This window comes from Myotis nattereri (assembly GCF_964212035.1).
Source record: "Myotis nattereri genome assembly, chromosome: 5".
NCBI classification, from domain to species: Eukaryota; Metazoa; Chordata; class Mammalia; order Chiroptera; family Vespertilionidae; genus Myotis; species Myotis nattereri.
Genome location: NC_138080.1, coordinates 73,695,381 through 73,709,038, shown reverse-complemented (window position 1 = coordinate 73,709,038; position 13,658 = coordinate 73,695,381). Strand labels below are relative to the sequence as shown.

Below are 13,658 nucleotides of genomic sequence, written 5' to 3'. Positions count from 1 at the left end.
ATGAGATGTCTAATCACTCTAGTAAACAAAGAAACACAAATATCAATTAAGTTATAATTTAAAATGTGCTATACTCAAGCTGGCAAAATGAGCTAAAACGAGTCAAAACCAGGCCTCTATTTAAATTTGGATAACTATTGCCAGATGGCCTCCAAAAATAGTGCCCCACTTTATACTCCTCTCAAAAATGTAATATGTTTTCCCACACATTCCAACACTTTTCATTCACTTTACACTATTATCAAAACATCACTTAACAGCTATTTATTGGGCACATATGAAAGGCGTTAGAGAGACAATTCTAAATGACAACAACAATGCACAGCACAAACAAGACACAGCCTCTTCCTCAGGAAGCACAATCCGATCAGACATCAAATAATCCATCATACAAATACTGTAAAGCAGCATCTGTGAAAAAATTAGAAACAGAAACTGCATAGGACCTCTGAAAGCACAGACTGAGGGATTTAGCCTCCCCGTGGAGCACTTCGCTGGAAAAGTGATCTAAGGAAGAGTAAAAAAATGAGGGGAAAGAGCAGGAAGTCTTCTTGCCAAGGGAAGCAAATGGTCCTTATAGTGGGAGTCAGTATGGATCCATCTGTACAGATTGATGTAATCTGAGAGGTGAAAGTAGAATTGCTTTGTGGTCTGAACTGGCATTCTATGAATGATGCTAAAATTATTTTATATAAGCCCTGGATACACCTCTATGAGTTGTGTGGTTCTATTCTTTGCTATTTTTCAAATGGGACTTTGGTCATTTGTGTATTGATTTGTAAGAGCTCTTTTTATATTAAGGAAAACATTACTTTGTCATATGTTGCAAATCCTTTCACTGCTAGTGGTTTATCTTCTGATTATTGTATTTTTTCTGATTATTTAATTTTGAGTTGTTAAATGTATGACTTGTCCGTAAATGTTTATAGATTTCATATCTAGAATAGACATTCCCTATTAGACTGAAAAAAAAAAAGAAAGAAAAAAGCCAACAAAACAATATATCTCAATGTACAGAATCATTTTGGTGTGTTCTGATGTAATGTCTAAGGTACAGAATCAAATTCTTGTTACTTTTGTTACTAATTCATTTCCTCCACTAATGATTATAGGTGCAGCTTTTAGTATATACTGCATCTCCACAGCATTTCCTGCTTATAAATGGAATTCTTTTTACTCTTCTATTGACTTGTCTGCATATTCAAGCATAAGCACAAACTGCTTTATGTACTATGAAATGTAGTATCTGATAACATTCACTCTTCTCCTCCCACCATTTCTTTTTTTTTTAACAAGGAATTTCTTATGTTGATTTTTACATATGGACTCTATAATCAGTAAGTCTAATAAAAAAAGAAATGAAAATTCTATTTGCATTTTTGGGCAGATCACATTACATTTATATATAGATAATTGTCATTTTATAATATTGACTGTTCCTATTCCAAACCAGGAAATGTCTTTCCATTTATTTAAACCACTTTTATGACTCTCTGTGTAGTTATAAATTCTTCTTTTTATAAGTTTTGTACATTCCTGTGTAAGTATATTCCTAGGTATTTTATCTTTTAAATTTTTATTTTATTTTTTGCTATCTTTAATATACATTTATTATATTTTCTTTCTTAATAGTTTTCAAGTGGCTGTTGTTTATGCATTGGAAAGCAAAAATTTTTACGTAGTTTTCTAACAGGCCAATAAAACATTTTTATTATTATAATAGGTATTTTTTAGATTGCCTTGAGTTTTCCAATTGCACAAATAATGCTCATTTTGCCACTCCTTTCTAGTTTTATTTTCATTATAAAAATATGAAATATTTTCATAAAAACAAATGTTATGATGTGTTTATACATACTATAGATGTATGTGTCTATGTGTGTGTTATGCAATCTAGTATAACTTAAGTATTAAAGGAAACATCACATAAATAAGAAATTTGGACAAGACCAATCCTGAGATCCATGTCAGACTTCTCTATCAGATCTCATTCCTCTGTCTTCTAAAACACAAAAAGTGGGCTGTTTTAGAAATCATTTCAACCCTGAAGTCCTAAAGATAGTCTCAGATGTTTTCTCTTAAAAGTGTTAACTGTGATTTATCACTCTTTATTTTACCTGAAGTTGATTTTTAGGAATGATATGAAGAAAGTATTTAATTTCATTTTTATACATGTGGAGAACCAGGTGCACCATCACATATATCTGAATAGTCAACTACCTCTACTGGTCTGCAATGGCACCACGGTTAGCCCTCAGGTTTCCATATATAACACTAACCCTATTCACACTCTGCATTTTATTCTTTTGCTCTAACTCTCTCTATCTGCATAAATGTCGAAATGTCTTAACCACCATAGTTTCATAATAGTCCTTGATCTCCATAATAGTCCAAGATTCACAGATGATTCTCCTCCCCGTCTTCCTCTGTCTTTGCCTCCATCTTCATCTATTCCTTTTCCAATAATATTTTGGCTATTTGGGGGCAATTTGCATCTATATATAAATTTTGGAAATACTTTGCCAACTTCCATAAGAAAAGCTGTGATGGTATATTTATTGCAATTTCCAGGAACCTCAGGTTTCCAGGAACCTCAAGTCATTTTTTAAGTTTTTTAAAAATATACTTTTATTGATTTTAGAGAGGAAAGGAGAGGAAGAGGGAGGAAGGAGAGAAAGAGAGAGAGAGAGAGAGAGAGAGAGAGAGAGAGAGAGAGAGAGAAACATCAATGAGGTGCCTGTACCAGGGCTGAGCCTGAAACCTAGGTAGATGCCCTGACCAGGAATCGAACCCATGACCTTTCAGTGTATGGGATCATGCTCAATCAACTGAGCCATACCAGCCAGGGAAAATTTAATGCATTTCAATAGGGGAATAGAGTTTCCTATATTTTGTTGGATTTATTCCTAAGTACTTTGTGTTTTCTATTTACTAGAGTAAATAATATCCTTTTTTAAAGTGATATTTTGGATTTTTGTTCTGACATTTGATTTTTGTATATTTATCTTCTATCCAATAATCTTACTAAACTCATCAATTAATTCCATACTTTACTTGTACATTCTATCATGTTTTTATGTAGGCAATCATATCATTTGCAAATTAAAATACCTTTGTCTTCCACTCTCATCCTACACTTTTTATTTTTTCTATCATGCTATATTTCTTTGGACCCCCAATACATAACAGAAGCAGATATAGTGAGACCCTTGTTTTTTTTCTTAACTTTGTAAAAGCAATTTCTAATATTTCACCATTAAGAATGATGTTCCCCATTAACTTTGGTAAATATGAGTAAATTTTATTTTATTGGACTTTTTCTGTATCTACTGAGATGGTGTAGTTTTTACCTTTAATCTTTTAGTGTGGGGATTAAGATTTTAAAATAATAAATATGTGACTTTTGTTATCCTGATATAAAAGGCAACTCTGGTCCCTTGTATTACCTTTGTTTATTAACACATTGCTATTTTATTTGAAAAAGGTCTTCTTGACATTTCTGTATCATTTTCAGATAAAAACTGCTGTAATTTTCCTTCTCATAATTGTCCTTTTCTAATTTCTATATTACATTAATACTAGCCTCAAATAATGAGTTGGGGAATTTTCTGTCATTTTCTAGAAAAATTAGATAATATCAGTATTATTTATCTCTAAACCGATTCCTATGTCTAAATCCGGTGTTTTCTTTGGGAAAGTGCTGATTCAATTTCTTTAATCATAGAGCTTTATGTTCTCAGATTTTCTTATTTAATTTGTTGAATTTTTTATTTAATTTGTTGTTATATTTTCTTCATCCAAAGATATGCTTTTTTAAAACTAATTTGAGAGAGAGAGAGAGAGAGAGAGAGAGAGAGAGAGAGAGAGAAAGAAACATTTACATTGATGCGAGAAAGAAACATAGATCAATTGCCTCCTGTACATGCCCTGACTGGGGATCAAATCCTCAACTTAGGTATGTACCCTGACAGGGAATTGAACCCCCTACCTTTTGGTGTATGGGATGATGCATCAGCTAGGGATCCCCTGTTCTTAATTTGTTGCCATGAAAATATTTTGTATATTAGTATCTTTTCAATATCTTTGTCATCTGTATTATGCCTCCTAAGCTCATTTCTAATATGGTTGAATTGTGAACTTTCTTATCGATCTTATATTTGTCAATTTTATTTACATTTTAACAGATCTAATTTTAGCTTTGGTCTTCAATTTTATTGCAGTTTTCTTTTATTGTTTCCTACTCTTTGTGATTTCTTCCTTTTGCTTTTTGTTGTTATTTTTCTAACTTCTTAATTTGAAAACTTCGGTCATTAATTAAAATGAATAATTAATTAATTTTACCCAATATTAAAAGGGTTATTTTACTTTTGGTTGGAATTCACAAAAAGGACTAAAATATTTGTGGCCCTAAAGAAAAGAGGATATGATATGTATAATAGATATAATATATAGAGAACAAAAAAGAAAAATATACCACATATATCTTACATATGTATGTGGTATATATTTATATAACAAAACAATTTCAAACACCTATAAAATATTTGTACAAAAGAACAACTTATTATCTGCAATGGACTGCATCCAGGATTTGTGTCTAAAAGTTCTTCACAAATATATGAGGACAGAAATGTATGATTCAAGAACAGACCACCTTTCATGCAACATTAAAAGATTACTCTTTAGCAACTCAAATGTGACTTCCTATGTATGCAACACTGGCTTAGAGTTAATGTGCTATGTGACAGGGTTACTCAGAGTGTGGTCTGTGCCCTGGCTGCCATTAGGTGAACTCATTTTACGGAAATATACCATCTGTATCCTGGCATAGCTCCTTATCACATCACAACCATATTTTGAATAGCAAGGTCATTTACTGAGCAATTACTGAGAAAATAAAATTTAATGGCAAGAACTTCACTACATACACTATAGTAAATTCTAGATGTTAAATGGCTAGAAGGAAAGGAGAGAGAAGAAAATATAAAACAACTGGACAAAAATGTGTTCCCCTAATTTTATAATGAGGAAGCCCTTCTAATTGCAAAAAGCTATAGAAGAAATAATAAAAGAAAATATGGGATTTGACTACTAAAAATATCTATTGGTCAAAAACATTAAAAAACAAGATTAAATTAACCAAGAGGAAATCTTAAGAATATATTTGATCAAAAAGTATGTCCTTCATATCAAACAAGAAATGCTAAAAAATTAATCTCTATTAACTTCAGTTTCCTCATCTGTAAAAAGACAATAACAATACTTAGCTCAAGATTTTCATGAGATTGGATTAGGTAAGGACACCCAGTATTTAGTGCAATGCCTGCTGATAGCAGGAGACATTATTTTTGCTAGATAGCCTTTAACAACCTAACAAATATATTTTAAGCCTTCAAAATTATTGTGTAAATGTGCGGTAAAGAGTTAACTCCACGAGTTTGGGTGGTCCAAAACCTCCACATTCCAAAGAAAGGTCTGGTCCTTGCTTGGCCCTGGGAGGTAACCTTTAAGCTTCTGGATATCCTGCCTGGTAGGAGTATCTTTGTTTATGTGGTTAGTTTATACAAGCAATGTCACTTGAGGGGAGGACTTGAGCCAACGTGACCTCTGAAGCAGATGGAGACTGAAGGCCTGCCTTGTGGGTGGTCAGCCAGGCCTACATGACCAAACTCTAGTAAAAACCCTCGATACCAGCTCAGGTTGGCTTCTCCGGTTGGCAATCCTCTGAGCATGTTTTCACACATTGTGGTTGGGAGCGGTTAGCACTGTCTGTATAAGTGCAATGGGCAAGGGCAAGTAGAAGCTTGTGCCAGGTGTCTCCTGGACCCTGCCCCGTGCCTTTTTCCTTTGCTGATTTTTATCTACATCTTTTCGCTATAATAAACCATAATTATGAGTTAAACTGATTTGCTGAATTTTGTGAGTCCTTTAGTAAATCATGGAACCTCAGGGTGATCTTCTCCTCCAACACCATAATCCAACTAACTGCAATTAATGTATTAATAAGAAATTGTGGCTTAAAATCAAAGGAAAATTTCTTTCTCCAACAAATTGCTGCTCATCAAGATCATATAAAATATATAAAATGTAGTGAGTGTGTATGTATGCACTCAACAAACCCTGCCAAATTCATGAATATTTTAATTTATAAAAAAAGTTTTAGCCCTTATCACAGTAAATTAATGAAGATCTCATTCCTATTTCATAAGTATTAAAACACTCAATACCAAATAAAATATTCCATTCTTGAAATTTTGGGTTCCAAGATAAATAATCACTTCCCAAACCTATTGTTTAAAAAGAAAAATAATTTTGAAAGGGAAACATAAAACATTGGTAAAAATCATTTATTTCTGCCCTAGCCAGTTTGGTTCAGTGCATAGAGCATTGGACCACGGACTGAAATATCTCCAGTTCCATTCCAGTCAAGGGCATGCACCTCAATCCCCTACTTGCAGGAGGCAACCACTCGACGTGTCTTTCTCACATCAAAGTTTCTCTCTCTATCTCTCCTTCCCCGTTTCACTTTGTCTAGAAAATCAATGGAAAATATTCTCAAGTGAGGGTTAATAACAACCACAAAAATCACTTATTTCTCTTCTGTAGCTATGATTCTAACTTACATTTTTAATATAACTTCATATAAGGTATTTTAAATTGATAAATTCCAAAGAGAAAAATTTGACACATTTTTGCTGACATTATTTAAGATTCCTTTGAAATAGTAAAAGAAGGATTTTTTTGTTTTCTTTGATAACTCAAATTCTCACCCCTTGGTGGCTCATATTGATTTTTCCCATATTGATTTTCCCAGCTATATATGGTGTTGCTCTGGGAATTTCTAGAAATGAAATTCAAGGCAAAAATCAATTTAGAAATATTTCATGTGTGATTATAAAGGTATCCTTGAATTGACAAGTTTAAATGGAATCATTCTGCCACTTTAAAATTATGGATGCAGAATTATATGATCCATTTTTCTGATCCATTTGGGAACTAGAGGGGAAGAAATAATAACAAAACAAAAGACAAAAAGAGAAAGAAATCCTAAAAGAAAGAAACCAAGAATTTAACAGTTTTACTTAAGGAATTAACTCTTAATTACACCTCTAATTAAAAGATCCCTACATTTTTCCCATTTTCTGATTAATGCCATAAGTATTTAGTTATCTTTTTTCTCTTCAAAAATAGATGATAGAAGATAGATAGGAAGGTAGGTAGGTAGGTAGGTAGGTAGATAGATAGATAGATAGATAGATAGATAGATAGATGATAGATAGATAGATAGATAGGTAGATAGATACATAGATGTCAGATACATAGAGAGATAGATGATAGAAGATAGATAAAATTGTTTTTTCAATATTCAATACTGGCATCTTTCTAAATCAAAAGAGCTCGCCTGGCCGGCATGGATCAGTGGTTGAGCATCCACTTTTGAACCAGGAAACCAGAAGATGGTGGTTTGAGTCCTGGTCAAGGCACATGCCCAGGATGTGGGCTCCATCCCCAGCAGGGGTTGTGTAGCAGGAGGCAGCCAATCAATGATTCTCTCCAATCACTGATGTTTCTATCTCTCTCCTGCTCCCTTCTTCTCTGAAATGAATAAAAATGTATTTTAAAAAATAAAACAAAAGAGCTCAATTGATATGTTTGGTGGGTGTATACACAGGATTCATAGATATAATGATCTAACATCTATGGAAACTTTTCCTATTTGAGAGGATATATATATATATATATATTTTTCCTTTTTGAGAGGATATATAATATATATACTAACATTCTCCTTTCTTTTTTTCCATTTTTTAAACACTTTTTAAATTAAATTTATTGGGGTGACATCTATAATAATCCTATCTAATAAAAGAGAAACATGGTAATTAGCATACGTCCGCTACCCTTCCCATTGGCTAATGAGCGAGATATGCAAATTAACTGCCAGTCAAGAAGTCGGCCAGCAACCCGGAAGCTTGAAGCTAACATGAGGCTTGCTTGCTTCAGTGACGGAGGAAACCAACGTTCCCCGCCTGCCTTGACGGCCTCTGAGCTTGCAGTTTGAAACATAGTTACAAATATAGAAGCTAAACAAAACCCCAGAAACCTGCTTTCAGCCAGCCAGGATCTCAGAGCTGGAGTTGACACAGTGTTTCAACTATAGAACCCAAACAAACCAGATACCTGCTTTCAGCAGCAGAGGCCTCAGAGCTGGAGCCAGAGCTAAAGCTGGCCCAGAATAAAAAAAAGAAAAAGAAAAAAAGGAGCAGTTGGGAGCTTCAATCACCCGCCAGCCTGAAAACAGCCCTCAGCCCCTCACCCAGACTGGCCAGGCACCCCAGTGGGGACCCCCACCCTGATCCAGGACACCCTTCAGGGCAAACCAGCCGGCCCCCACCCATGCACCAGGCCTCTATCCTATATAGTAAAAGGGTAATATGCCTCCCAGCACCGGGATCAGTGGAGCTGAGAGGCCTCCCAGCACCGGGATCAGTGTGACAGGTGGGATCCCCAGTGTGGCAGCGCCCAAAACCCCTGATTGCCCTGCAGCTCTGTGTGTGACAGGGGTCGGGGCCACAACCTCCCTATCCGCCCTGCTCTGTTCGTGACAGGGGAAGGCACCCTAACCCCCTGATCGCCCTGCGGCTCTGTGTGACAGGGTGCGGCGCCCCAACCCCCCCCCACCCCACGGGCCCTCCTGTGTGTGTGACGGGGTAGAACCATAACCTCCCCATCGGCCTTGCCCTGAGTGTGACAGTGGCGGTGCCCCAACCCCCCCTCCACGGGCCCTGCTCTGTGTGTGATGGGGTAGAGCTATAACCTCCCCATCGGCCCTGCCCTGAGTGTGACAGTGGCGGCGCCCCAACCCCCTGATCGGCCCTGCTCTGTGCATGACAGGGGGTGGCGCCGCAACCTCCCCATTGACCCTGCCTTGAGTGTGACAGGGGGTGGCGCCCCACTCCCCAATCAGCCCTGCTCTGAGCCCGACCAGGGGCTGCACCTAGGGATTGGACCTGCCCTCTACCAGCAGGTCGTTATCTCCCGTGGGGTCCCAGACTGTGAGAGGGCACAGGCCGGGCTGAGGGACCCCCCCGAGTGCACAGATTTTTGTGCACCAGGCCTCTAGTAAAAGTATAATATGCTAATTAGACCAGACGACCTTCCAGACAAAGCCGGGGCTGCGAGGGAAGCCTGGGTCCCGGGTGCCTGCTGGCGCCCGGAAGGAAACCCAGGTCTCGGATGCCAGAGGGAAGCCAGTGCCGGCAGCCGGGGGAAGAAGGCCTACTCTTGCACGAATTTCATGCAACTGGCCTCTAGTTGGTTAATAAGATTACACAGGTTTCAAATGTACATTTCTATGATACATGACCTGTATATTGCATTGTGTGCTGACCACCCAAAGTCAAATCTTCTATCACCATATGTTTGACCCCCTTTGCCCTTTACCCTCCCTGCTGGTCTAGAATTCGGTGCTTTCACCCACATTTTTCTTTCATTGTGCATTATGTCTTACATTGAATTTATGTAGATGAATTCCCTCCTGTTTATTTCTTTATAACGAAACCATTATTCTCACTGCTATTGTCTCCTAATATCTAGCATCAAGAAAGCACTAGTCTCGCCCAGCCAGTGTGGCTCAGTGGCTGAGGGCCGACCCATGAAACAAGATGTCATGGGTGTAATTCCCAGTCAAAGCACATGCCTGGGTTGCTGGCTCGATCCCCGGGGGAGGGGTGGGGGGCATTCAGGAGGCAGCCAATCAATCTTGCTCTCTCGTTGATGTTTCTATCTCTCTATCCCTCTCCCTTCCTCGCTCTCTAAAAATCAACAAAAACATATTTTAAAAAAGCACTAATCTCTACTTTAAGACAAATACCCGCTTCCTAGTAAGGAGAACTTTTAGCAATGAAGTAGCTCAACATATATCACATGTCCTGGTCTTAATCCATCAAGCATTACACATACCTTTGGCACACCTCTATTGATTTTGGGTATAGTTCTATAAAAGTCAAGTAAAATAATATTTTACTACCATTTTAGCCATTCCAACCTGAGTTCCTGGTCATAAAGCAATGTTTCTACTACATAAAGTTGAAGTGGCCTTTCCTTAAATCATATCATTTAGTTTTGTGTTTAAGTAGCTGTAGGTTCTTGACCAAGCCTTACATGTTAATAAAGTAACATGTATTGTGGCTGGTTCCTTTAATACATTTAAGAATACAACAGCGAGTGAATAAAGTAATTTTACATATCTGTTTTTTAAAAGTAAAATAACTTTTGAAAGTAAACCTACTATTCAGGGTACTTGACAAAATCACTTAACATCTGTGGTATAAAAATGTATTCAGATTGCTTGTATATCAAGCTGTTAATGCATGGCTTAATAGTGAAAATTATAATTATTCAGAAACATGCCTTTAATTTATAAGAATTATATTTATGATTAATTTGCATTTATTGTCTTAAAATTTTTTAATGATAACTTTTTTCTTGCCTTTAAACATTATTCTCAATATTTACATTCTAATGATGCACATGGTTTTTCTTGGTACGATTACACTAAAATATCTTTAAATTATAAAAACTGTTTTGGAATTAAAATTCTAAATCCTATCATATGTGGGATGCAATACTGAATGAGGTTATTGCATTGCATATTAAAGTCTATCTCCTTTTTTTCTTTTCTGAATAACAAACTTGCATTCTAGAGCACTCAACTGAACACTCAAAGCATATCTACACATTTAAATAGTCACATCAAAAATTGATCACCATTGATAATGTCTTGGACTAGGTTATAAGCACACAGGTATATTCAATTTTTGATAATTCACTGAGCTGTATAATTATGTCTTGATTATTTTCCTATACTTCATTTACCTGATTAAAAAGGTGGTTTGTTTTTTTTTTTAAATCAAACACTGTTATATCCTATATAAGTTGTCTTCTAAGCTTTCCTACATCAATCAAACATAACTTTACTCCATTGTCTACATAGTCCAGGCACATAATGAAAATGAAGTGAGCCGGACATCTGATAGGAGAGTGCCGTAGCCTGCGATGAGCTAGGAAAGATGGGCCCAGTCTGCAGGGTACAGACGCTACTCAGCTCCAAGGAATGGCTGCCATATGGGACTGTGGGTCTAGTGTTGCCAAGTCTGGAATTTCAATTTTTTTATGTCAAATTTATACTTTTTAATGCTGGCAACTGATTCACTTTTATAAATACCATCAGCCAAACAAAATATGTCTTTGACCAAATAAGCCGCCATAATGATCACCTACCTCCCTGAAAGGACCTCACTAAATCTGAGTCCAATTAAAGTACTTTTCATTTGTACTGCTGATGCTGTGACCGTGTAGGAAAGCCAACAATCAACTTTCAGTCTGTATACTGAGTATACTGCCTGTAAATATGTGCATAGGCCTCATGACACAGATGTTATCCCCATTTTACTGGTGAGTGATTTAGGGCCCAAAAGTAGCAAACAGATAACAAAGAAATTCACAACAGTATGGCCTGTGTTAGATGACTTGAGTTCAAATCCTTCCTCCAACACTTACTGTTTTTATAACTTTGAAAAGGTAAATTAACTCCCCTAGAAATGTGCCTGGCACATAGTCAGTGCTATATAAGTGTTACTATTAATAATTATTTATTGCTATTATTAATATTACCTGTAAAATGAGATGCTTTCTTTTTATTTGTTTTAAATGAACTAATTGATGTCAAATGCTTAGATTCTGCCTGAGACATAGTTAATGTTGTTACATGTTAATTATGTATCCAGTTTAATTCTCTTTCAAATACATTATCCTTAAACCATGAAGATTAATTCCTTTATTCTATGTCGGGCAATAATAAACATGGGTACCATTATAGACTAAAAGTATTTAAACTTGTTCAAAGTGTTTTACTTAGATTTTTAAATAATACACAGCTTTGTAGTGCCATGATTATTGCAATGTTTATTTCATTTGAAAATGTATAGTGAAATCAATCATATGCCATGTAATTACTGTCCTGATGAGCATTTTAATAATGTAATAAAATGTTATTCAATCTATCAGGAATGGTTACAATATTCAGAAGACACTTTCTAAATTAGAAGGTCTTCTCCACTTCTTCTTGTTTTCCTGATTTTTTAAAAGCTTGAGCCCAAAGAAAAAAATATATATGCTCCCTCGCCAGGTGGCTCAATTTCCCATCAGAGCACATACCCAGGTTGTGGGTTAAATACCCAGTTGGTGCATACAGGAAGCAATCGATTGGTGTATCACTCTCACATCAATGTTTCTCTCTCTACCTTCCTCTCTCCCTAAAGTCAATAAAAATGTATCCTCAGGTGAGCATTAAAAAAACAAAGAAAAATGTATGCAAGTAACTCAATAACTCAAATTGTAAAGATCTGCTACCATAGCCAGAATTTTTACTTACTTGTGACCCATTTCATGAGCAATTGTAAATGCAAGATTTAGACCATTGTCTTCAGCGATAATACATTTCCTCTTTTCACTACACATTCCACTCAAATAAGCTATACCTAGAAAACACAAACATTAATGATATTTCAGAATTAAAATGCAAATACTTATGCTAGGTACTAATAGAAGAAACAAAAAGTGAAGAAACAAAAAAATTTCAACATTAAAATATAATATCTAGCCTTTTTAAGTGGAATTTTAGGAGGAAATGCATATGTATAAGTCACTCATAAACTGATGATTTAATCAATTATCCAATTCTCAAAAGGCATACTATAAAAATACATTTATAATGACCACTTTTCATTGTAATTTAAGATAAATGAAACTTAGAAATGTAAACAAAAAAACAACGGTTATGTTAAATATTTTTCAATTCTTGTGAAGAACCTAGTCTCAAAGAAATATCCTAAAATAAAATAAACTACATATAGGATATTCTTGTACTTATATTTATATTTTGAGTTAATACATTTTGAAATTTAATATTGTGGAATACCATTTTAATTAATATGACAAAAACTATCTGTGGCCCTAGCCGGTTTGGCTCAGTGGATAGAGCGTCAGCCTGGGGACTGAAGGGTCCTGGGTTCCATTCAGGTCAAGGGCACATGCCCGAGTTGCAGGCTCCATCACCAGCAGGGGGCGTGCAGGAGGCAGCCGATCAATGATTCTATCTCATCATTGATGTCTGTCTGTCTGTCTCTCTCTCTCTCTCTCTCTCTCCCCCCCCCTTCCTCTCTGAAATCAATAAAAATATATATTTTTAAAAAACTATCTGTGATATTTGGAAAATTTATAATGTTTCCTCAAAAATTTCTTGGCTAATAAGATGATCCAACTGAAGAGTGTATAATACTGAAATGTTATTTAAGATAAAACCTCTGGCAAGATATTTGATCTTTTGGTTTAAATTATCGGTAAAGATGATCATAACTCTTTTTCAAAGATGTATGTGCTATTTTACCAACACAGATATATCCCTGAATAAATATCATTTAACACAAGGAACTGAAATATTCTAAATGTAAATTTTACTGCATTTTCACAAAATTATTTAACAAAAATTATTAAAATAATATCTAGCTTTATTGAATTCACTGTATATTCTCTAATTCTCATATCCTTATAAAACACATTTAATCTTATTATAAAATTATAAAGGCCTGAACAGG

At 35.6% G+C, this 13,658-nt stretch overlaps 1 protein-coding gene across 1 annotated transcript in view; it reads right to left on the bottom strand.

Moving 5' to 3' along the window:
- Positions 1-13,658, bottom strand: part of ADAMTS19 (ADAM metallopeptidase with thrombospondin type 1 motif 19) — a 210,545-nt gene that overhangs the window by 109,239 nt on the left and 87,648 nt on the right. Inside the window, exon 8 of the mRNA XM_081092590.1 lies at positions 12,437-12,542. Coding sequence (XP_080948716.1) covers positions 12,437-12,542 — 106 coding nt within the window. The remainder of the gene's footprint in view (positions 1-12,436; positions 12,543-13,658) is intronic.